At 36.7% G+C, this 26,087-nt stretch overlaps 1 protein-coding gene across 1 annotated transcript in view; it reads left to right on the plus strand.

Moving 5' to 3' along the window:
- The window catches only part of LOC137400451 (uncharacterized), a 72,159-nt gene that overhangs the window by 15,514 nt on the left and 30,558 nt on the right, over positions 1 to 26,087 (plus strand). Inside the window, exons 13-31 of the mRNA XM_068086777.1 lie at positions 19 to 227; positions 2,674 to 2,965; positions 4,245 to 4,391; positions 4,491 to 4,646; positions 5,148 to 5,262; positions 6,688 to 6,836; positions 7,593 to 7,700; positions 8,405 to 8,561; positions 9,468 to 9,595; positions 9,796 to 10,041; positions 12,075 to 12,274; positions 13,327 to 13,506; positions 15,012 to 15,111; positions 15,930 to 16,148; positions 19,190 to 19,306; positions 20,652 to 20,795; positions 21,789 to 21,966; positions 22,470 to 22,676; positions 24,334 to 24,467. Of these exons, the coding sequence (XP_067942878.1) occupies positions 19 to 227; positions 2,674 to 2,965; positions 4,245 to 4,391; positions 4,491 to 4,646; positions 5,148 to 5,262; positions 6,688 to 6,836; positions 7,593 to 7,700; positions 8,405 to 8,561; positions 9,468 to 9,595; positions 9,796 to 10,041; positions 12,075 to 12,274; positions 13,327 to 13,506; positions 15,012 to 15,111; positions 15,930 to 16,148; positions 19,190 to 19,306; positions 20,652 to 20,795; positions 21,789 to 21,966; positions 22,470 to 22,676; positions 24,334 to 24,467 (3,186 nt within the window). The remainder of the gene's footprint in view (positions 1 to 18; positions 228 to 2,673; positions 2,966 to 4,244; positions 4,392 to 4,490; positions 4,647 to 5,147; positions 5,263 to 6,687; positions 6,837 to 7,592; positions 7,701 to 8,404; positions 8,562 to 9,467; positions 9,596 to 9,795; positions 10,042 to 12,074; positions 12,275 to 13,326; positions 13,507 to 15,011; positions 15,112 to 15,929; positions 16,149 to 19,189; positions 19,307 to 20,651; positions 20,796 to 21,788; positions 21,967 to 22,469; positions 22,677 to 24,333; positions 24,468 to 26,087) is intronic.

The following is a 26,087-nucleotide window of genomic DNA, read 5'->3' on the forward strand; positions in this document are numbered from 1 at the left end:
TGCCATTTAATGATCTAGTTTCAGAGATTGCGACTGCTGTCTCCAGCCACACATTTATAATCAAGAGTGAAGATGACTTTTCGCTAAACTTGGCTTGCTATGAGAAACTTGTTGAAGGATATCAAAACTGGGCTATCACCCAAGTCTGCAATGATTCTGTAGCTGATGTCACATTCTCCGACACACGGGAAGGGCCAATAGTCCCGCTTGCTGATCTCTTCTTCTACGTAAGTGGATAGCAATTAACAGAGATAACGATTAACAGAGATAACGATTAACAGAGATAAGAATTAACAAGTAGCGATTTACCAGTATGTGTAGAAACAGCGTAAAAAAGGGCGCGTATTATATGTACAGTAGAGCCTCTTTTTACGTGAATTCCACTTAGCATAAAAAATTATGTGAAATTTTTGCATTGTATTATATAAGAATTTCAATACAATGCAAGGCATCAAGTCAGTGCAAGTTGTCAAATTCAATTTAAATAACAAGAGTTCTATAGTTTGCCTTCAAAATACCATTTTAATTTTTTTGTCGCACTTGGGAGAAAAATGCCATGTAGGGGTATTTCTATTATATGTAATAGTAGCAAGGTAGTCTAGTTTAACATGAGAGATCATCATGAGTGCCAATAAAGCACAGGGAATAAGTATGTACACAGTTATTCTTAAATACCTAAAAGTGGCCGATTGGTGCAGGCATTGTTGTTTCCTTCTACTAAGGAGAATGTCTTGAGTTGGTGTTTCGTTGGAAGCAATCTTTCATCCTTACTTTTTACCTTGTCGTCAGACGGACTTATAGACACCACTCTTATTATAGCAAAGATATATTTGTCGATACAAACCTATAATACTACCGCTATTGTACAGCCATTGAAATAAGAAGTTAGTTTTAGTTTTTTTCCTATATGAAGAACCAAAGGGATGAGTTTAGGACATTTTTGAAACAGATTAGGCTAATTTCATGTATTTTACTGTTTGTATAACCAAAAATCCTTAGGATACTACGTGGGTCTACCGAAACCCCTACTAGCCTTAGAATACTAGCTAAACACAAATAAATCAATTGTGGCCTGACTAAATAATGGTAGAATGAAATTACGTAATTAGGATAATTTACATCGTCGGGGTATCTACTGTGATTTCTAAAGTAAATAGCTTCAGTCAAATAACAGATGTTTGAGATCATTAAAACCTTCATCAATGTTAACGTTAATCTGATTTTATTCATTCCTGGTAGCTCACGTATCACTACTATGACATGCCTATTGTTATATCTAGATGCAAATCTAACTGTATGTCTGTGGTCTATCTAGTTAAAGTTCTAGCAATGAAAAATCACCCTTGTACTGGATTTGAACTCATGGCATTCAAGTCACAAGTTTACTGACAAGCGGGCATAACCACATGGCTACGCCATTTTAGTATAGGCTATACTGTATATCCTTTGCGCAATTGCACACGCTAAATGTGTACTTTTTATTACTAAGATTTTTTTGCTTTACTATATGGACACGATATTTTTTCCATCCTCGCTATATGGGGGGACGATTTTTTTCTGCTTATTTCTCTCGCCATACAATATCAACAAAAATTTATCTTGAAATTAAAATTTAGCTGTTAGTGCACTGATTACGACGAAACAACGAAGATGCCGATTTGCTATTCGCTGAAATCTCTTCCACAATGCCTGAAAGAGGTATACGATGCTTGCTGTCTCAGTTCATCATTGTTCGTTATAGACATAGACCTATTAACTATTAAGTATAGTTAATAGGTCTATGGTTATAGATTAGAGTAAAAGTGAAACCGAAAACTGATAAGTGATAAAACCTTTTCCTATGACAAAATTGAAGTTTATTTTATTAAAATACATACAAAAAGTTGGCTTTAAAAAGTATGCGTTTAGTAAGATAAACTCATTTAAGTTAAATTCAACGTTAATGCTATATGTAGCCTACGTCTGTCTCGAAGGTAAGAACTTCCCATGGTATGTACTGCGTGTAGCACATTGTAATATTAAAATTTATTATAGGTCATAACCACTAAATACATTAAGGTTACTATAGGTAACTATAGTTACCAAGGTCAACATATTGTTTGGTTACTAATTTTTAATATGTACAGTACATATATAAAATTGAGATGATATGTACCAGGGAGCATTTGCATTAGATAATTCCTATGGGTTTTTATACCACTCTATACAACATTTTCGCTTTACGATGCCAATGCTGAAACGAATTAAAATCATATAATTGTATAACAAATAATTTTTCATTGTTATCTTAGCAAAGCCCATTTTATTTACTCATTACTTGCATAATTATTTCACATTTGCATTTAGACACCTTTACAGTTGTTTTTTGTCTTTTCTAATTTATTTAAACTGTACAAAACACTTGTCTTTTGATATGAAGTTTGAAAGTTAGAATGGCAACTTGTTATATGTTACGTAGAAATAAATTTTTTGTGCATAGAATTTTTGTATTATTCGGGTGATGCCGGCCATTCAGCTAGCATGAGAATATAAATCATTTTATTGGAAAGGTTGATTAAATCACTTGAAAATGTCTTGAATCTTTTCTATCAATATTTTTGTTCTAAAGAGACTAACATAGAATGTGCTTCTTTTTCATCATCTTTTCCTTCTACATTAATGTAATTTCAACAGTCTGCCGGTGCTGGGTCAGCAACAGGTTTCACTCTGTGGAGCATCAACCCCAAAGAGAACCTCTGGGGCACTGAGGCTATCTGTGACACCGGAGCCGGAGCAGCAAGGAATATTGAGAACATCGACCCAAAGTTTGTTGACTTGATTGGTATGGATGAATGCTTACAGCCGACCTACTTCTTGCTCTCTACGTTTGAAGAGGTTTCGTTCATCTGTGCAGACAGCGGGCTCACGCCAATAAAGGCAGGAGAAACCCTCTTTGAGGGAATCGCCTATGACTATTATAGCTGCTGTAAGTCACTACTCACTAGTCACCACTCACTAGTCACTAATCACTGGTCATTAGTCACTAGTCACCACTCACTAGTCACCAGTCATTAGTCACCACTCACTAGTCACCACTCACTAGTCACCATGCACTCACTAGTCACCACTCACTAGTCACCACTCACTAGTCACCCGTCATTAGTGACCACTCACTAGTCACCACTCACTAGTCACCCGTCATCAGTGACCACTCACTAGTCACCACTCACTAGTCACCACTCACTAGTCACCCGTCATTAGTGACCACTCACTAGTCACCACTCACTAGTTACTACTCACTAGTCACAACTCACTAGTCACCACTCACTAGTCACCACTCACTAGTCACCACTCACTAGTCACCACTCACTAGTCACCACTCACTAGTCACCCGTCACTAGTCACCACTCACTAGTCACCACTCACTAGTCACCACTCACTAGTCACCACTCACTAGTCACCACTCACTAGTCACCACTCACTAGTCACCACTCACTAGTCACCACTCACTAGTCACCACTCACTAGTCACCACTCAATAGTCACCACCCACTAGTCACTACTCAATAGTCACCACTCACTAGTCACCACTCACTAGTCACCACTCACTAGTCACCACCCACTAGTTACTACTCACTAGTCACAACTCACTAGTCACCACTCACTAGTCACCACTCACTAGTCACCACTCACTAGTCACCACTCACTAGTCACGACTCACTAGTCACCACCCACTAGTCACTACTCAATAGTCACCACTCACTAGTCACCACTCACTAGTCACCACTCACAAGTAAGATTTCTCTAGTAAGAAAAATACTCATAAACTCCAATACATTTTCAACTTTGATTTTTAACATATTAAAAGTTTTTGTGTTTCTATTTTTGCTTGTTTTAACTTGTTTCTATAATGCCAACATGTGTTTGCATAACAAGCAAAGTGCCATATAAGCTAAGAGATTTTGAGCTATTTTGTTACTCCAAGTACGTGCACAGAAGTCTGCCCAGTTTAGTACATTACTTAGCTAAGTTTTTGGGCTGCTTCTGAACAGCGCTGCTTGGGTAGTCTTTAAAAGACACCTGGAAAACTTGCAAAGAAATTTTATGTCACATTGACATTACACTGCGGCAACTCTTCACGCAGTTGGTTAAATATCATAACCCTTCCAAAGGATTCCTCAAGCTAGATTTTTTTGCGTTTAAATGATCTTAATATATTGCCATTTTAAAACTACCCCAAAAAGTGCATATTGTATCCATTTGTAGTTGAGTGTCCACCCGGCTCTTACTTATCAAATACTCAATGCTTGCCTTGTCCCATCGGAGAGTACCAAAGCACTTCGGGAACTCAGACTAGCTGTGAAAAGTGCACACCTTTTGTCTCAGTTGAGGAAGGACAGGCCACCTGTGTCCGTAAGTCACTTTTTTCTTACTTCTCGTGATTTCCTTGAGCAGATTTAATTTGTTTTCATATTGGAATTTTCTAGCCATGCAAGAAATATTGCATTTTAGTTGAATGCCCTGCTGGGTTTTATGGAGAAAATGGAGTTTATCCATGCTTCCCCTGTCCTGTCAACACATACTCATTGAACACTAGCTACTGTGCAGAATGTCCTTCTAACACTAGAGGGCACTTGAACGCGCAAAGTTCCAATGATTCTTGCAGGTGTAAGTATGCTTTGCTACAATACAATGAGATAATATTCCCCATGTACTAACCGGCATAAAATTTTAAAATTTTCGACTAAACAGAAAAAAAGTTTAGTTATTTTTATGGATACTGGCTGTTTCTCTGACCTCACCTACCATAAAACCTCTATTTGAACTCCATGGCACTGTATTTTTCAATCATACTATAGTTGCGGCCTATTATAGGTGGCGGTCAAATAAAAGTTCCTCTTGAATAGAGGTTTTACAGTATTTAATTTTGTAATTATTGATAAGCTGTTATCTTCTATAGAATCGTGGGCACATTTTATAGTCTAAGACGCACCATGTTTGGTTTTACTTAATGTTCTCAACTGCTCTAGCATAGTGATATCTAGTGAATGCTCATTTTAAGCACCTGCTAACTCTTGTCAACGATAAAATAGTAGTTTTTTATTATCCTTCTCTCTTGGACAATGAACATCCAGTATTTGAGATAACTATGTTATTTTATATGCACAGCTGCCTGTGAGGCAGGGTTTTACTCAGAGACTGGATTTGCACCTGCTGATGGTGAATGCACCCCATGTCCTGTGAACTTTATCAGCACGAGCCCAATGAGCACTTCTTGTGATCCGTGAGTAGTATTCATTGTTGTATCAAGACCAAATAATTAAAAACTTAACATAATTTCAGTGGATTTAGCTGTCTAAGTCATAGAACAGGGTGGTAAATAGCTACTGCTACCTTACAGTTGTGACACAAAGATTATGTTAACTCCACCCCACAATAACTTCTCCGTGCGCGTTATATGTGCACTAAGTATGTGTGACCTTGAAGCAATGTTATGGGTGGTCCAGCTTGTGTTATCTTTATGACTCATCAGTACTGATCAAGCAGTCTAGCTAAGCAGTCGTCTTGAATTATCCTTGTCAACATTCATACAATAAAACCACCTTGAGGAAACTTCACATTATAACACCGTGTTTATATTTATGGCACTTTTATGGCAAATTTACCTCCCTTGGTTTGCCTTTCATACAATCGTGCATTTGTTTTCGAGATAGCTATTAGGCTCTCTTAAACATTGCTCTTTAAAATCCTCTGACAACACAAATGATGCCAGGAATAACGCTCTGTTCACACCTTAAAAATATTTCAGTTCGCTGATTAGATAGTCGGCTACATAACTACTGTATAACAAACAGACATTCAGACATTTTTTGTCCTTGACCTTCATCACTGCTAGTGCGCAAACACGCTGAATTGTTATAGGTTGGTTCACTTAGAAACTTCCAACCATTGGGCTAACCAGGGTACCCAGCTAGTACCCTGGTAGTTCAGGGTGCTGTGAGAGATCGTTAGGTGTGCCGATAAAGCACTGGGAATAAGTATGTGCATAATTATTCTAACATGGTGGAGTGTGAATGATTTTGGCAAAGCTGAATATAGCAAGTGTGAATTTCATATGATGTGACCTTTTTTTAATCTCAGACCCTGGCAACAGACAGATGGACGGATGCGGCTATTATTATAGTAAATATTGTCTATTCTGTAATCTCTCGTCTTTGCCACTATCACACCTACATATTCAGGTCTCTCTCAATCATCTTACAGTCATTTAGTAATCTAAATAGCTGTACAAGCTTGTGGCCAATTCTCACATTCTCACTTATGTTCAAGTAGGAAAACTCTGTGAAGAACTTTAGTGAATTCCAGTAAAGTAATCCTGTACTTTCATGAGTAGTTTTTTTACATATCCATTTCCTGTAGGTGAGCTGATATGCATAAGGATTAATATGTGCTGTCTAGCAGGGGTCTAGCAGGTGTTTAGCAGGGGTCTAGCAGGTGTTCTACGTAGAATAGGACTTCATATAAACCGGACCTAAAAAACAGCCTTAAAATCAGGCTTATGTGCAGGAATATACGGTAATATCTTCAGCGGTTAACAGAGCAAGTGATTCTTTCTTTTTAAAATAAACACTTGCCTTAAGATGTCATGATTGTGCTCAATGTATTCCCACAAACTTAACATTCATGCTTGACTAATGTTTATTGCCAGATGCGGAGATCCACAGGATACAAATGGTTTAGTTGGTCAGACTTCCTGTACTAATTCAGCATTCTGTGCTTTTGGGAACTGCAAAAATGGTCGCTGTAACACTTACCATGGCAGGTCGTATTGTACTCAAGGCTGTAACAACCCTGATGGTAGGTTACGAGTAATGAACTCAGTTATAACTAAACTTGCATCTTGGTATATTCTTTCGCTGTCACAACAGTTCCATAAGCTTCATAATCCTCAATACTAAGATTTTCTTGTCTTTAGACAATTTCAAAATCTATATATATATAATATGGGTAAGGAAAAATATATTTAGACATAAGTCACTAAAAAATGGTTTTGCGCTATCGTGCTCTTCAGGTGACAATTAGGGACTCTCATACATGTTGTGGAACTCAGTCTAACTTTAGGCAATTTTAAGGTTTCGAATATTAAACAGAGTATCGACTGGATGGTTTAGTTAGAATCTACCTGGACCATGATTATGTTAGGGATGATAGACAATCTAAAACAGGTGCTCCGTGGTTATGTTAGTAATTGTCAAAAGAGTTAGGGCAAGTGCAAACTAATTTTAGAGTAATGAAGTTGCTCAAACAGGCATGTGGTTGTGGCCCAACCTAGGTATAAGTAATTTCATTCATTGGCCAACCATTTAGGAAAACATGTTCAACTAACATGCCAGAACTTTGGCTACAAAACAAAGCAGAAATTTCTTCTTGATGATTTTACAACAAGTATGACTGTGCAAAAATTGCTGCTTTTTAAACCAGTTATCTAAACTTCATAAACAGTTACCTGCTCTCGAAAGACAGCACTAGCAACCGGTTTTGTTTAAAAGATTGCTATGAGCAAACAACTGTTCTGTAAATTTATAGTAATGGCACCCTTTGTTAATATTACAGAGTTTCAGGGAATTTACTGTGAAGATGATGTTGACAATTGTGGCAGAATGTCATGTGACCCACGAGGAACGAGTTCTTGCGAGAATGGAACGTGTATTTGTAATCGAGGTAGGAAATTCTTGACATAGTCGTTGTGTTTGCTACGAGTAGGCTGTGGTTATACCAAAGTTTTGTATTGACACATGGTTATTAGCTTCTACAGTTATGTGTCAACGTTATGGTTGAGGTTGGCTTCTGTGATAAAGATGACTTATCTGTGTGAGAGCTTGCACCCCATGGTAATATGGAGTGAATCGAGTTTAAGTATTATATTACTCAATTTAACAGCCCTGTTTACCTCAGTATAAAGCCAACACGCAAGCAAAACATCGGCTAGAGCAAAGGCAACCCTATTTTTTTAGAATTACATAACGTCAGGTGTAAATGCTGTTGGTACAAGCACAATTATAAGGAAAAGCAATAGCCGTAGTATTGTGAGAAAGCTCAACAAGTCTAGTTAAATATGGCCAGTTCACACGTAACATTTCCTCTCAACAGCTTCCATCTTTCACCAAGTGGGCTGATTTTATGAATTTGCTGCTTTTCCACTAGCGATTGGCGGTAGATGCCTACATGTAACTTTAATAAGCTTTATAACGAGCCAATCATGTGATAGAGTTTCTGTGTAGCATGCCCGGCGCGTTTCTGCGTTGCGTGGCAAGAAATTTTAGAAAAAAACATTTACCTAGTTGTTTCTGACCTCGCCAACAGTAAAACCTCTATTTCAATAAAGGTTTGACCGCCCATCGCAACATGTTCTCTGATCATTGCAGACATTGCTGGTGGAGAACTGTGTGACAATATCACAGTCTCTTGTGATGGAATAGACTGTGATAATGGTGGTGAATGCTTCATCATCACTGATGGCAGCGGTCCTGCAGCTGACCTTAATGCAGTCTGCCTGTGTAGTGGGCCGTGGAGTGGAGAGTTGTAAGTAATCTGCAGCTGACCTTAATGCAGTCTGCCTGTGTAGTGGGCCGTGGAGTGGAGAGTTGTAAGTAAACTGCAGCTGACCTTAATGCAGTCTGCCTGTGTAGTGGGCCGTGGAGTGGAGAGTTGTAAGTAATCTGCAGCTGACCTTAATGCAGTCTGCCTGTGTGGGCCGTGGAGTGGAGAGTTGTAAGTAATCTAAATATATATATCTCACTGTTTAGCTGTCGTCCGTGTGTCCAGCTACAGCGATAAAGTTTTCGACACGAAAAATCTGCGCCACGCTGGATTTGAATTTGGCACCTCCAGTTCTGGAGAAAGGCGATCTAACCCACTACACTATGTTGTCTATGCCATACTATGAAACAATAGTGTACCTACTTGGGCAGCGCTTGCAAAAATACTAGCACACTTCAAAATTCATGATTATTTGAGATATCATTACTTGTAACGTAATGAGATGACTTCAGACAAAGGACACAGCTTTTATTTTAGTTTCTAGCTTAAGTTACTTCAATTCATTGGGTAATTATTTTATCTGTGCACCGCCGGGCATTCAGCTGGTATCTTATAAGGCAAGCATTTTCTCGCCGACTATGATGGCAGCACAGCTCTTGCCATTTGGTTTATTTGAGCTGACGAATCAGAACTTTGCTTTTACATCAAGGTTATTTACTATAGCTAAAAGAGTAAAAACTATGATTAAAATGACTTTGGTCTGTAGCATTGTTATTTAACATTATTTAACTTACTTTTATTATTTCGTAAGAGTTGTTTCATTTCTTAATTTTATAATATGTACCTTGTATAGAAGCTTGATGTATCTTGTGTTGGGATACAAAGTGTTCTTTTAGTAAACATGTTGTTAGCGCAGCCTTGTGAAAGAAGATATGACATGTCTTGTAGGTGCACAGAAGTGGAGGACAAGTGCCTCACAGCTGGCTGTGTCAACAGTGTTTGCGTCAATGAGGATGTACGGGGTCGGTGTGATTGCAACTTAGGATTTGAAGGCTATCTCTGTGATAGAGATATCGGTGAGTTGTTCTCCCGAAGCCTCCTAGTTTTGTATAATTATTTTTCATACCACATGATCTTAGCTACGTAGAGCAGATAATTCCTTCCAGTGGCCCAACGTTATGGCGTGCTCATTGTAATCATAACTTTGTTATATTGACCATGGAGTTAGCCTATCTTAGAGCGAACTGATATAAATGCGAATAAACACTTGTTTTAGACGGCTGCAGCAGCTCTCCGTGTTACAATGGAGGAAATTGTAGTGATGTGGTTGGTGCTGCGGTGACCACAGATCCTTATGCCTTCACCTGTGACTGCCCAGAAGGCTTCAGTGGTGACCAGTGTGAGATACGTAATGATGAGTGTCTTGAGCTGGCTTGTGGAGACTATGCTTTCTGCCTAGATGACTACAGTTCCATAAATAGTGTCTTCTGTATCAGCATCTACTTCCAAATCTACGTGAACTGTGAGTACATATTGCCTTAGACTAGGCTGTTCACTCGTTGATTACAAAACTGTATTTAGGTGTACATCGCTGTGGTAACTTGCGCACAATTGTCGATGACATCACTGTGATAGCTTGTGCACACTTAGCGATGACATCACTGTGATAGCTTGTGCACACTTAGCGATGACATCGTTGTGATAGCTTGTGCACACTTATCAATGACATCACTGTGATAGCTGGCACACACTTATTGATGACATCGCTGTGATAACTTGCGTACTCTTATCAATAACATCACTGTGATAGCTTGCGCAAGCTTATCAATGACATCACTGTGATAGCTGGCACACACTTATCGATGACATTACTGTGATAACTTGCGCACACTTTTCGATGACATTACTGTGATAGCTTGCGCACGCTTATCAATGACATCACTGTGATAGCTGGCGCACACTCATCGATGACATTACTGTGATAGCTTTTGCACACTTATCAATGACATCACTGTGATAGCTTGCACACACTTATCAATGACATCACTGTGATAGCTTGCGCACACTTTTCGATGACATTACTGTGATAGCTTTTGCACACTTATCAATGACATCACTGTGATAGCTTGCGCACACTTATCAATGACATCACTGTGATAGCTTGCGCACACTTTTCGATGACATTACTGTGATAGCTTGCGCACACTTATTGATGCCACTGTAAGGAACTGTGCTCAGTTATTAATGACATCACTGTCATAAGCTATAGTCATCTTATTGATAGCATATCTGTGACAAGCCGCATATACTTATAGATGATGTCACTGAAATGGGTCATGCTCACTTGCTGATGACATGAGGATTACTGCAATAAACTATGCTCACTTACCCACTTAATAATGACATCACTGCAATAGGCTGTGCTCAGTCAATGAAATCACTGCAATAGCTTGTGGTATCTTTTGGATGGTATCACTGCAATAATTTGTGCTTAGTTCTTGATGACATCTGCAATAGGGTAGACTCAATCGTCAAAAACATTCACATCACTGCGAAATTTTTTGCACAATTATTAGCATAGTAAAATGGTTTTCATTTATTTTTAGTTATTTTTGGATACTATGTTCACTTTATGTTGCCATGTAAACAATGACTAGTGCTTATTTGCTAATAAGGTGTAAGGTGTAAGGAGACTCTCTCTGCTTTTGTGCACGAACTGAAGTCTGTGCTGATATAGTGTAGTGAATATGATCACTGTTGCAGCTTATTACAGTTTTACCTTGACATAGGAGTTTAGGGCATAGGAAAATTCTCTCGTATCTCAAATCAATTTTTCCTATATAAAATAAATAAATACAAATTAATCTATTCCAACCCTCTGAAAAAACATCTAAAAACAGGATATTACCATGGAAAATATGCTTTTAATTCTTTTAATCATCACTTACGCTCACCAAGTGCGTATTTAGTGGTTATGATCTGCAATAAAATGTAACATTATCATGTACAGTATTGTGTAGAGTTTTTGTCGTCGAGACAGACAGTAGCTACTAACGGCGGTGTGAGAGAGACTTGACGACAACACATTCAGTATGCGACACATTATGTGATAATGCGCAGCATAACATAAACTTTAATTTAACTTAAGTGAACTTAACTTTCTATACACAAACTTGAAAATAAGTTTTAATCTTAAACGAAACATAATTCTGATACAATTTTGTTTATTGTTGATTATTTTATATTATTTATTCTAATATTGTTTTCAACTTCAAGCTTGTTTTTTTTCGTCTCGCATTTTGAATCACTTCCCTTTTAGCTGAACTTTTTAAAACTGATTTGACGAAAAAGACCAAAGACAGCCTTTCACGTACTCGGTCACCTAGCGACCTTGCCATGAACCACTTCGCATGCTCATATCTCAAATTTGTCTTGTACATCAAAGCAAATGTTTCATATTTCAAATTTTTTGTATGTCAGTACAATCGTATGTCAAGGTATGACTGTACCCCATTTTGCTGTTACTCTAGACAAGGTATTATGTACATTTTACAGTCACTATTTCAATAAGCACGCCATCATTCTGCCAGTCACTTGGAATTGAGTGTCAAAATGGAGGAGTATGCGTGGATGATCCCCTTTATAAGTTCAGATGTGATTGTCCAGAGTCTGGCATCTACGGAGGACTTTTTTGTCAGTCAAGAATAGATTTTTGCGATCCTCGCCCATGCGGAGTTGGGAACTGTACCAACAAGGTAACTGCGCCGTAACTGTCACATTTAGATAGGCATTGGCACGAGTCAACAGAGACCAATGTTTTTGGCATTGATGTATGTCTTTCACACTGCTTGAAGCACATCTATGAAGCATTTTCTATAGAAATTGTAGGCACAGGGTCAATCCGTAGTTAATGACAGACAAGATTGATTTAAAATCAAAATTAAATGTTGCCAATTAAGCACTACAATTGTGCAATCGTAAGATGGAAGGAGAACATAAATTCATTCATGATTAAAATATTCTATCATAGGCAGGTCCCTTATGTCATGGTTGATGTCATGACATAAGGGACCTGTAGATCACCTAATGAATGACCTTGTGAATACCTCAATGGTATCCACACGGTTTAGCGGTGCCTCTCTATCTCCAAGTAGGACACCTTCACTCCTAATCTTATCCCTTCACGGGATGTTTTCCATTTTTCTCCAGATTCGCATCTCGAATGCATCTATCTTTTTTATCCAACTTCTTTGTCAATGTAAATGCATTGTGTACTAGTAAAGGTCGGGTAGCTCGTTGTAAAATTAAAAGCTCATTGATACCGGGCCAGCGTGAGGCATGCAGCTGCCGGCCTGACTTTTTAGCCAACTAGAATAGTTGAAACACAAACTCGTTTACCTCTGTCCTTGAAGATTTGTTTCCCAATAAGATTGACTTTCTTTCATTTGTTAAGGCTCCGCTAATTATTCTTAGTGTAGTAGCAACTAGCCAGTAGCTATCATCTAATAAGTTCAACTGAAGAGCTTTATATATCTTGTTGTTGCTCATCGTAATGTCTTTGACATACTGAAAAGTGAAAAGGACATCTTACGGAAACACTACCACAGCAGACAAATCGCTGCGCATTGGCTGCTCAAAGCTAGGTCTATCAGTAAAAGCAGCCTGCTATCTTGAATTGAGCCGATATAATACTGTTCTATTTGTGATTCTCACCTGTTGATTAAATAACACCCTGACATCTGCAAGTTAGTAATATTTCAGATTATAACTTTATGGAGAGCTCAATAGAGACACTTGTTGGTTGCAGGAAGACATAGCAGGATACACTTGTCAATGTCCTGATGGGTACGAATCAGATGGAACAACTTGCGTAGATGTAGATGAATGTGACCAGGTGGAGAATATATGTAACAACGGTATCTGTGAGAACACTGTCGGCTCATACAACTGCGAGTGTGTAATAGGATGGGACGGCCGCAACTGTGATGTGAGTAACCCTTTCACTACTAAGGTCTGTCAACTACTGTGATATGAGTAACCCTTTTCTTACTAAGGTCTGTCAACTACTGTGATGTGAGTAACCCTTTTCTTACTAAGGTCTGTCAACTACTGTGATGTGAGTAACCCTTTTCTTACTAAGGTTTATTAACTACTGTGATGTAAGCAAACCTCTCTCTACTAAGGTTTATCAACTACTATGATGTAAGCAAACCTCTCTCTACTAAAGTTTATCAACTACTGGGATGAAAGTTGCATTTCTACTTCCCAAAAAAGCCACAACACTGTAACGCCTACCAGACACCAATACTTTGCCAATTTACTTTGTGGAACAGCGCTATGCAAAAAGAGCTTTCTCTGTCAATACACATAATTTACTTCATTTCATTATTTTTTGTTTGATTTGCCTGTCTCATGATCTTATTTACTCTAAACCTCATGAATCGGTATAAATAAAGCTTATATCTACCAATCTACCTTATATCTACCTATCTACCTTATATCTACCTATCTAGGTTTGAAATACTAAACCCAGTTTATTTATGACTGTAAACATGCCACAGCCTAAAACTAAAACTAGCTCGTTTCAGTCATAATGTTGAATGTGCTATTCCATTTCGAAGATTGGTCTAGTTGTTAACCTCTATTCAGTTAGTAGGTTGAGATGAGACTCAACCTACTAACTGAGAATAGCATTCTGAGGATTACGCTACAGTTAATGAACATCATGCTCTATTTTATAGCTTTATATGAGTTACTTATGACAGTGACAGCTGTCTGGTAGTAGAAGATATTACTAGCTATTGGTTTACTAAAAATACTCAGTTCATCTCTCTCTCCCTCTTATTTGCCAACCCATGATTGTAAACATTTCTTACTTTGTCATGCTGATTAACTAATTGCTTGATGGAATCAGCTCAGCCTGATTCATCCCTCAGCCTTAATTCAAAAATGATTTATTGTATACTGATTTACTTCTGCCATTGTCTATGTTGCTAGAAAGTTATGTTGACATACCATATGTATACAGGTACTTCTTACGACTGCTTAATTGTGAGGTTGATTCATACCCTGTTGATAACAATAGCTTTTACATGTGCTTAGAATTTGCATAGATTTGGGTTATCGTGATAACTGGATATTAATAATTTAGGTTCACAGCATTAAATGTACATTGTGTAGATCGTAGGTACAATTTTGTACAGACTTTGTGAAACTTTGTGTGACTTGGAGGAACACAGCAAAGCAATTTCAGTTGACATCTTGTGACAGGTGCTCATGCACTTATTACGCTAGTTTGCGCTGTGAAGTGCCATCAGTTTTATGTGTGAACCATGAGAACCATGAGAACCATGAGAACCATGAGAACCATGAGAACCATGAGAACCATGTGAACATGAGTGAACTAGTTTTATACATTGCAACTTTCTGAATACAGACATGAAATGCTCTATTCATTAATGTATAACTTCAAATCTGTACTGTTTGTTGTAGACATTCATCAACCAGTGTCTGTTTACCACTTGTTATGGAAATGGAACTTGTGAGCCAACAGATTCTGGCTTCATGTGCCATTGTACTGAAGGCAGAACTGGTAAGTTAGGATCACATGCTTTTCTTACACTTTATGTTCATTGATATTCAAATTACTCTTTTATACACTGTCCGAGAACGAAGGGAACTGGCAGCGGAATGGCTGACTCCAGTAGCTAATGTGTTTTATATACATGTATATACCTTGTACTATTCCATAGCTTTATAACAAGTATCACAAAGAGGTGTGGAATATTTGACTTTTTGGATTTTTGGCATCATGTGTGATAATAGTTCTTGGGTATCTAGATGTATATATACAAAGAGCGATGTTTTAGGGAACCAATGCTTGTCAAATAACTCATGGTCTTTCCTTTAGTGTCTGCATAAGCAGGTTGCTCTTGTTTTTCATTACTTTTTATATTTGCACATTCTTTTACTATTCTTCCTTTTGAACAATAAGTCATCTAATGAGTTTAGAAGGTTAATTATTTAATAGAAGATGGTTTAACTTGGGTCACAAAACGTATTTTTTCAATAACTTTTTACAAAGAAAATACTTTTAAAGAACTAGATGCGAGTAATAAAAAAGCGTATTAACAAATGCGGCCTTCGGGTTTTAATACAAACTAGGTGAACCCGAGAAAGTTTCATGGTTTTTTTATCTTTGTTTAGTTACTACTTTTTCACACAAGAAATCGACGGCCTCTGTTAGTCATTGGTTGACCATTTTTTAAAGCCATCTTTTTGATTTAATACAAAAGCTATGAAAACCATTTGCCATTCACATAAGGCTAAACTTAAAAGGCATTTACTATCCTTTAATTGTGGAATGCTACTCTCTTTATATTTCTCACAATTTTTTAAACGTTTCTTTAGGGCAGAACTGTGAGACTGAGCTGTCACTTTGCACTGGCCAATGCCAGAACAATGCCGTCTGCAGCGAGGCTTTTGGTGATTTCTTCTGCCGGTGCCCTCAGCCAGCCTACGGACGCTTCTGTGAGTTCCTCCCTGACCCGTGTGAGACGCAGCAACCATGTCCTTTTGGTGGTGTTTGTACTCCAGATGGCCAAGACTTCACATGTGAATGCGCAGCAGGTAAAACGATCAGATGCTAAAAATAAGTCTCTGTAAGCTACCGTTGGTAGCATAAATTGAGACCATTCAGTGAATAAAAAAAAACATTCAGGACAAAAAAGATCAATATTGATCTCGATTCTCAAAGTGATCTATGACTTATAAAAAGCTGAGGCGTTGGGATATTTCTGTGGAACTCACAGATAAAGTATTTTGCCACTTCAGGTTTTTTTACATATCCAGAATTTTTTTAGAACAAGTTATTTTGCTTTTAATGTAAGCCCAGTATCTGCTAAGTTTGCTACAAAATCAAATCTGAAAATAAAATTTAATTTGCTATTTAATGTCAAAGAGTGTATACATTATGGCGAGACATCCTGTATGTAGTGAATGTTCACAATTGCTTATGACATCACAAAGCAATAAATTTGGCAGATGAGCTGACGTCAAATTTTAAGGAATGAATTAATTTTATAAATAATAGAACTAAAAATATGCTGACAGAAAATTGAAAAATTTGAATTGTGCAACGTAGGCTCTTTTTCTTGTCACTGCAGTTATTTTACCATTCAGCAAAAGAGATTTGAGTCATCCTAGAGCTGGTTTCAGAAGTTTACCTTACAAAGTCTTATTTACCAGCTGAGAAATAGTGATATTTTAGTAAGATGAAGTTTTTATATTTTCATCACATTTAAAAATGTTTACACCGTAAACATTTTTAAATGTGATGTAAATACCATAAAACCTCTAATTGAACACCAAATGCCACCTCTATTTTAACACCAAATGCCACCTCTATTTTAACGCCACCTCTTTTGACCGCCATTACGAGAGAAGGGTTGAAAAATAGAGCGCCACTACCCTCTATTTAAACATCACCTCCATTTGACCGCCACTTTGACTATCTTTGATCTTTATCATCCCATAATATCAAGTGAGCAGTAGAAAAGTGTCCGCAAAATTGTATTAATAATGAATCGGTTACATTATTAACAATCAATTTGCTCGTTGTCCAACTCCACAACTTTTTGATTTTTTTTGTTAAAACTTTGAAAGCAACACCATAGAATTAATCAATAACGGTCTCAGGATAATAGCAGTTCCTTGTTTAACGCGGTCTTAATACTTCGAAGTACATGAACCTATATAAAAACTGGTTTAAATTTACATTGGTGGACGAACTTTGAAAGCACCACCATAGAAGTAATTAATACCCTAACTGTCTCAGGCTAATTGTAGTTCCTTGTTAACGCGGTCTTAATACTTTGAAGAACATGCGTATAAAAACTGTTTGCAAGTTTTGGGCCAAAGGTTACTTTTAGCAAACAAACTTTTACGCATTGCATTTGTGCTAAATGCAGTGCGTAAAAGTTTAACTCTGCCAAAAAATTGTTTGGACGCTCATATCGAATAGATCAGCAGTGCAGAAGAAGAGTTGGCGCCAAAAGATATTGTGGAAGATATTGGACAACTAGAAAATGTTTGTTCCATTGAAAGCAACAATCAGAACGCTATCCGAGCAAATGATGCAAATATTTTTGTTTTAAAAACGTCAATTTTTGTTTAATTCCATCGAGAGCAACAATCAAAACGCAGCTATCCGAGCAAATTATGCAAATATTTTTGTTTTAAAAATGTCAATTTTTGTTTCTGCGTGTAATATAAGTATAGTTTGTTTATGTCATTTGTTCATGAATATATATTTGTAGTATTTGATAGATTATCATTAAATAACTTAGAAATATGCAGATTTATAGCATGTTATTTAATAGCATTCCTGCGGTTGTCTTAACACGGCTTACAATGGATCCACGCTCGTAACTGCTCTTCTATTGCACAAAAAAGCTAGTTCTGGCTGCAAACTGTAGCAAACATATTCATGAGTGCAATGAGCTTTTATGCAACATTGTTAAATATAAATATAAGATAAAAGTATGCCTTCAAGTTTAAAATGAAATAAAAATTGAAAATGCCAGCAAATTGCAAAGAAGGAGACAGGCTATATTATCATCGCAGGTCAATTGCATGCATTAGATATCAAGTGGTAGAAATATTTCTCGGTTTTTCGATGCATATTTATTAAGAGATCTTTGACAAGTTGGAGGTAAGTTGGCAGATTTATTACATATAAAGAGTTTAATATCGCTCTACCGAAAAAAGAGGGCAAATATAGGCGACATTTGCTTCACCAGTAATAGTTCTAAATTTATCTTCCGAGAATTCTGACGAGCCATTTGAAAAATACACCACCAGCCTCTATTTGGACGATGCCTCCAATTGACTGCCACTGCAGAGGAAGGGTTGAAAAATAGAGCGCCATGGCGTTCGATTAGAGGTTCGCTCAAGTTAAGGCAACATTATGTCATACGAGCTTAATGATAACTTACACCCATCTTAATATTGACCTAATTTGTTCATCAACAGCGGCTGAGTAAAAATACATACATATGTTGGAAGGTTGTATACTCTGAGTTTATAACTTGGCACTCCTAGTGCTGGCATGAAAAGGTTTTCTACTGTTATGTAACTTGATTTGTAGCAATTTTGGATAATGGAAACCTCGTGAACTTACTCAAATATCCAAATACTCAAATACTCAACTTACAAATACTCAAATACTCAACTACTCAATTACTTAAATACTCAACTACTCAACTTACAAATACTCAAATACTCAACTATTCAAATACTCAAATACTCAAATACTCAACTACTCAAATACTCAACTATTCAAATACTCAAATACTCAAATACTCAACTATTCAAATACTCAAATACTCAAATACTCAAATACTCAAATACTCAAATACTCAACTACTCAAATACTCAACTACTCAAATACTCAAATACTCAACTACTCAACTACTCAAATACTCAAATACTCAAATACTCAAATACTCAACTACTCAACTACTCAAATACTCAAATACTCAACTACTCAAATACTCAAATACTCAAATACTCAAATAATCAAATAATCAAATACACAACTTACTATGTAATGAACTTGAAACCCTTACGCACACCAGAGCCTTTTATCTATATTGTAAATACATTTCCAGGTCATGCAGGCACTGAGTGTGAGATATGGATAGATGAATGTAGCGACAACCCTTGTGGAGAGAATGGAGTCTGTAAGTTGAACCAAGGCACTGGGTTCACATGCACCTGCGACGCAGGTGAGAGATTTTCAGATTACCGTTTGTCTTATAGTACTACTAGATGATCCTGTAGTACCTAAAATGCCTGAATCATTAAAGGAGGTATGTCAACCACTATATTTATGCATTTAACATACTGTAACTCTACAGGAAAGACAACTTAAGTTGAATCTAGAAGACTTTCTTTATGGAATGATGTATGACATACGAGCTTAATGCGTTCTGGCGTTGAGCTCGTATGTCAATTTACTCGTATTTCAATGCACTATTTCCTATATAAAATAACTAAATACAAATTAATCCGCTACCATACTATAAAAAACACATAAAGCAGGATGTTACGGTAAAAAAACGTGTTTTTGCTTGTTGTAATTCAGTACCTACCTACGCTAACAAAGTAACTAATACTTATTTAGTTGTTAAAATCTGCAATAAAGTGTAGCATTACTGGGTGCACTACTATAAGTTTTTACCTTTGAGACAGACGTTGTGGCTAATACATCTAAAGGTCGGTTCACACTATATCGCCGTTTGTCAGCGTTTGTCATATTGTTTATCAATTCAGACAACATTATAATATATATATTACATGTACTGGTATATTATATTGTTATTGCAAACAATTAAAGGTTAGTAAAACTTTACAAAAAAAATTACAAAAACAATGCCTGCAAAATCTTTCATTTTTAACTGTCCAATACATTTGAAAAAATATGAAAGCAGCTATTTCAGGTTTTTATTATATATGTATGGAAGAAGTCTTGCTTAGACAGCAGTCTAAATGCAGACCAAGGTGTGTAAATCTAACTTTAATTTATTCACAAATTGAAATCCAACAAAGTTGTTACCGTGAAAATTATGTACAATTCTTGTGTCAAACCTTTAACAAACTAGTAATTTTTAACACATATTGAGTCACCGAGCACATAGTCATGCAGTTGAGTGGAATTATTATTTTAACTGTCAGCCAATCCCAGAACAGAAAATATGGCTCATAACTATTTATTTATCAAAAACTATTGATTTCTTTTATTATTAATAAATAATATTTGTCAAACTTTCTGTACCAAATTATTGTCATTTTATTATTGCAGCGTATAGATTTGAAGGATTTGGGAAAACTGGTCAATGATGTCATTTTTTCTGCGAGTGTGTTAGCTACTCTTAGATCATAGAATTAAAGAGTTGATCAGCAGAAAATAAGGAGTTGTTGGCTCGATGCAGCTCTTCAACTGACAGCCCAGTAATGCAACTAATGAGTTAGTTAGAAAGCACAGCTATTTCATATCTCTGATGTCAGTGACAAGGAATAGGCGTTTAGTATGGGAACAACTAATATTAGCTTGTTCTTCCACATTCTTAGGATACGAAGGAGATCTTTGCGATGAAGAACTTGACCCATGTGACCCTGACCCATGCCCGGAAAAGGCTACGTGCGTTAAGCAAGGCTTCACAGACTATACCTGTACCTGCGATCCAGGGTTCCTTGGTGACTTCTGTGACACACGTGAGCTCTTATTGTGCATTTTCAATAATGAGTTGAGAGATCATTGATAATGCATAAGCAGAGTGAAGTTTAATTTCGACTCTGACAGTTAATTTTATGGATCATGCTACGTTAGTCATAACCTTTGGGACCTACTCATGTGATTATTTGTTTCCAGATCTTTTATTGTTTATCAGAATAATATGCTGAGGTATGGCACTTGTGTCAACCTGCCGCCCTTGTCATAGTTCTGATCACCTGTTGTCTCCTTTCATTTGACATTGTTATTCTGACAAGTTGTTTGTTTTAGCGATTGAAGAAGGTACATGTATTTGTGTTTGGTTCAGTTGTTTGTCCATCCATTTCACCTCAATATTTAGATCTGACTCTTTAGCAAAAGCGGAAATTATCTTCTCTATTCTTATATCCACTAGTACAAATAACATCTGTGATCATCAAGAGTTGATTCCTTGCCATAAATGTAGCATTTCCAATTCCTTTCTTTCCTTTACAAACTTTTACCTCTGCCCATCTGTAGGTAGCACACACTTTTGATAATGTGAATATGTTATTTCCTATCTCACATGTCTAAGGCAGATGAGATGTAAGTCTTTTCAATTGATGTTTTTATATTTCATTGTTGCTTTTGAGGAGATGTTCCTAATTTTTAGACATTTTACTTTTTACTTTCCTAATTCGCAGTCTTTGGCCGAATTAGGTGGTTGGGGCAGGGTGGCGCATGCTCCGCATATTATTTGATTAAATAAGTCAGCTGCCTGACTAGGTATATCTTTTGTTTGCCTTTCTCATACTGTAAGTAAAGCCATTATTAAGCTATTGATTTGAAACTCCGCAGTCATAACACATTATATGTTTCTGCAGTAGACTTTTAATTGTTGTTTTCTCTACTGCTACCAGCTAATCTAGAGCAACCATGTTATAACGCAAGTAATCTTGATTGTTCTATAACCTGCCATAATTTTTTTTTCTAAATGAATAGTCATTACTTTACAGCAATCGATCCCAATTTCGACTGCTACCTGAAGATTGGAGACATTATTCAGGTTTTGAAGCCAACGTCCTCACAGTTTTGGACTATGAGCAAGTTTACCATTTCGGCTTGGATCAGACCTGATAGAACATTGGATCAATATGGCAATTTCATTGATATCATCCAGGTCACAATAGAAAGGTACATGTAGTTGAAAGGTCATCTTTGTTACTTTTATGAATATTCTTCATTTCGCAGTTTAAGCTATTGATGGCTCAAAAATATTTTCAAGTTTAAATTCTGTTTGTCTTGATACATATTTTCGAAGTTTTTATATTTTATAAACTCATTTATACAATATAAACATTTACATGTAAATGTAAATGTTGCCTAGAGTGCCTTTAGTTAGGTTTTTATAGGCTAAATTATTTGCTATGCTGTACACGTTGCTCGCATTAAAAGGCATTATTCTAATGTAGATTTCTATTTTACCTGACAGCAATCTGACCAAAAATCAGAAATACTGTTGGTACGGGGTAAATAGCCATGGCTGGGCACTTGAGCCTCATTTGTTAGGGTACTGAGCAGTGATCAGAAAGTCGTAGTAAACTTTCACAAACGTTGACCAGAGTCTAGTAAGATATGTGACTCGTATATGTTTGTAGTACTTACAGCATGTACTTACATATTTGTTGTACTTCCAGCGAGATCATCTTGAGCATAACAGCCCACGGAGTGATATTTAATGGCGTGGCCTACAACTACAGCTCCATCCCTAACTACTCCCTCGATGTTGGTTCTTGGGCTTTTGTCGGAGTTAGTGTTGAGGGCTCCACCATAACTCTCTACAACAATGTCTTGGTCGTAGAGCATGACCTTGTTGGAGGAATTCCATCTGAGAAGCTCGGCAGGTGAGGTGATCTGATAGCCTACTAGGGACAAGTTTGTCAGCGATTCTGCCAATATAAACGGTGTGGCAAAGGCAGCAGTGAGCAGCAGCAAATTCACAGTATTCTATATTTATTGTGATGACTGGCTCAACAATTGCCAACATACCTTCAAAAGAAAATTTCACTGCACTAAAAGAGAATAATTGTGTTTATAATTACGATAACATTATAATTAAGAGTTATAATTGAATTACTAAAAAGTTAAGTTAACATCATAATAAAAAATTATAATTAAATTATTAAAAAGTTGCAGTACCATTATAATTAGAAATTATAATTAAAGTATTACAAAATTACAATGGCATTATAATTAAAAGTTATAATAAAGTTATTAAAAATTACAATGACATTAAAATTAAAAATTATAACTAAACTGTTAAAAAATTGCTATAACATAGAGTAACTCATTACAAGATTATTAAAAATATAACTACTAAAAATTAATAGCTCCTATTTCCTTTCTACCTGCTCAAGTCTTTAGTGTGACATAAAAGGCTGCTTCATGCACTCTGGTAGTTAAAATCAGAAGACATCAGAAAAAATTAGAAGACAAGTGATGTTTGGTGTTTGTCATTCAAATAATATAAATTGGTTATGTAAAAGTTCTTTGCATTTTATAATCGTAGATGTAATACATATTTTTTGTGTTAGACATCCTTTCATTTTGGTTGCAAAACTAATTTTTTGCTAAAACAAGAGACTGCCTGTTCGGGTCTGTATGCGTTTGTATCTATCTGTTCAAAGACATAAAAAAAGATTGTATCATACAGAATTCGAACCTACAACAACAGGATTCACTACCCAAATTCATAATCACCTGCACCTCTCATGATATTCAACTGCGGTGCCTATACTCATTATTTGTGCTTTATTGGTACACCTGATTGGTCTTTCACAGTGCACCAGACTGCGAGGATATTAGTGATTATAACAGCCAACAGAGAGATAGTGTTATAACTAGCCTTCTATGACGGACCAACCTCATTAGTTATTCAAGAGCTGATAAATCCTTGTGAATGCTGATGAATATTGTCTCTTCTTCGGCGGAATGTTTTCATCATTACAACACTGCATGCCCCATTAGAGAGTGCTTACAATGTTGGACCAACCACCTTACCGTGGAGTTGATAGTGTTTTCAGTCAACGAACCACACCTCTTATTGAGAGTTTTTTCAGTTCTAGACCACCCACATCACCCAGAGAAAGAGTGTTTGTAGTTTTAGACCACCCACATCACCCATAGAGAGAAAGTTTGTAGTGCTAGACCACCCACATCACCCATAGAAAGAGTGTTTGTAGTGCTAGACCACCCACATCACCCATAGAAAGAAAGTTTGTAGTGCTAGACCACCCACATCACCCAGAGAAAGAGTGTTTGTAGTGCTAGACCACCCACATCACCCATAGAAAGAAAGTTTGTAGTTTTAGACCACCCACATCACCCATAGAAAGAGTGTTCGTAGTGCTAGACCACCCACATCACCCATAGAGAGAAAGTTTGTAGTGCTAGACCACCCATATCGCACATAGAGTGATATGAAGTCAAACTATAGCGGAAATAATTAACTTTACTTTCGAAAGTCTTTCATGTTGCTTTTGTCCATTTGGTGTTTGACAGGATAAATGTGATCATATCGCCGTACAAGCAGTTTGTGGGATTCTGCAGCCAGGTCTACCTCTGGGCTGGTGCCTCTTTCTCAAAGAGCTCTGGACCTTCGCTCAGTGGCCTCCTCAACTTTGGAGTTGGACAGCGTATGGTTATCTCTTTCCTTGGATTAGTTTTTGTACTCTTTTGTACTTTTTACTATTTTGTTTTTGTACTTTGTATTAGGAGTTGTACTGAACTCACAGCGTTGATCTTGGTACAATTGTATTAAAGGTTGACTTGCAACAAAATTCACATTACAGTTATTTGATATGAAAAGATTCACCATGTCTTACTCTGTTGTGTTGAAGGTGCAAAATATGTGGAAAGGTAATTACAAGCTCCTAAAAGCTCAAAAACGAACAGAAAATCGCAACCAGATGAGACCGCTGTAGTTTGGATTCTCTTTCCAAAACGGCTCAAATGTGATGTAGTTGTGAGAGATGGTTTCTGTTTACACTTTCATGCAACCTTATTCGTCGAAATATTTTCACAAATATGCTTCACGCATTCAATAAAACCATGTCTATTGTTCTTACAAGTCTGTTTTATCGTCATTGTATTGCTGTCACTTTTAGCAGTGATATCCTATAACTTACCGTAAAAATTCGTTTAATTTTTTAGCCTTAGTTTGAAGGAGTACATATCATTGTCTGGTAATCATGACGAGCCTGTTGGTCACTTGTGATAATCGAAAAGTGCTGCAGAAATTTTTTGCGAAGTATTTGGTCACATGATCAGATTACGACTTGCCGATTAGACCAAACCGAAACAGAACTGTAAAGTAGCGAGCATCTATATTTGATACGGGGTCTTTGGTAAAACCCAAAGTGTTTAGCATAAACTAGTTCTATGATAAGTTTTATATTGAGCTTTTTATTGGCCTTTCTATTCACATGAAAACATCACGTGACAAGACGATAAACAAATTTCATGGCTACGTCATCGAAATAAAGAGATTCCAATCTACGGCAGCTTTTTGTTTTTGAGCTTTTAAGAGCTTTTAATCACATTCCCACATATTTGGCACCTACAACACAACAGAGGAAGATATGGTGAATCTTTTGATACCAAATAACTGTAATGTGAATTTTATTGCAAGTCAACCTTTAAGATCAATGATACAACTGTACCCACTACCCTGATATGTGCGATTTCTACATAAATACATTCTGATTACCTGAATATTTATCTGAGTAAAATAATTCAATAGAAGCGAGAAGATAACCTTATTAGTTAAATAACTATGAAAAGTGATCTGTCTGTTTTTGACAAACCCTGATCATCAAATTTTTACAGTTTTCAGTGTGAAACCATTCATCGAATTTCAAAAAACATTTTTATAGCCGTCACACAATAGAGAATAGCATTTAAGACATACCTAAGTGTACACACACTCTGTGTACACTTAGGTATGCTAGTACATGTACACACTGTGTGTACACTTAGATACATGTGCACACACTGTGTGTGTACATGTACTAGCGTAATGCTTTCAAGCTAATTGTGAAAGAGTCATTTTGGAATAATTTCCTTATCACACTAATATCATCCACACAAAATGATTACATACTTGTTCTATTAAATTTATGTTTTTGTATTGGTTAATGATACAGTTCATCAAACAATAATTACTACAGACGTAAAAAGTTGGAAAACATTGATATATTAAACTATAGAGAGCTTAAAAAGGGGTAATATTATCGAGTTTGTTTTATGGTTTTGTG

The sequence above is a fragment of the Watersipora subatra genome, chromosome 7 (genome assembly GCF_963576615.1).
Source record: "Watersipora subatra chromosome 7, tzWatSuba1.1, whole genome shotgun sequence".
Classification (NCBI taxonomy): Eukaryota; Metazoa; Bryozoa; class Gymnolaemata; order Cheilostomatida; family Watersiporidae; genus Watersipora; species Watersipora subatra.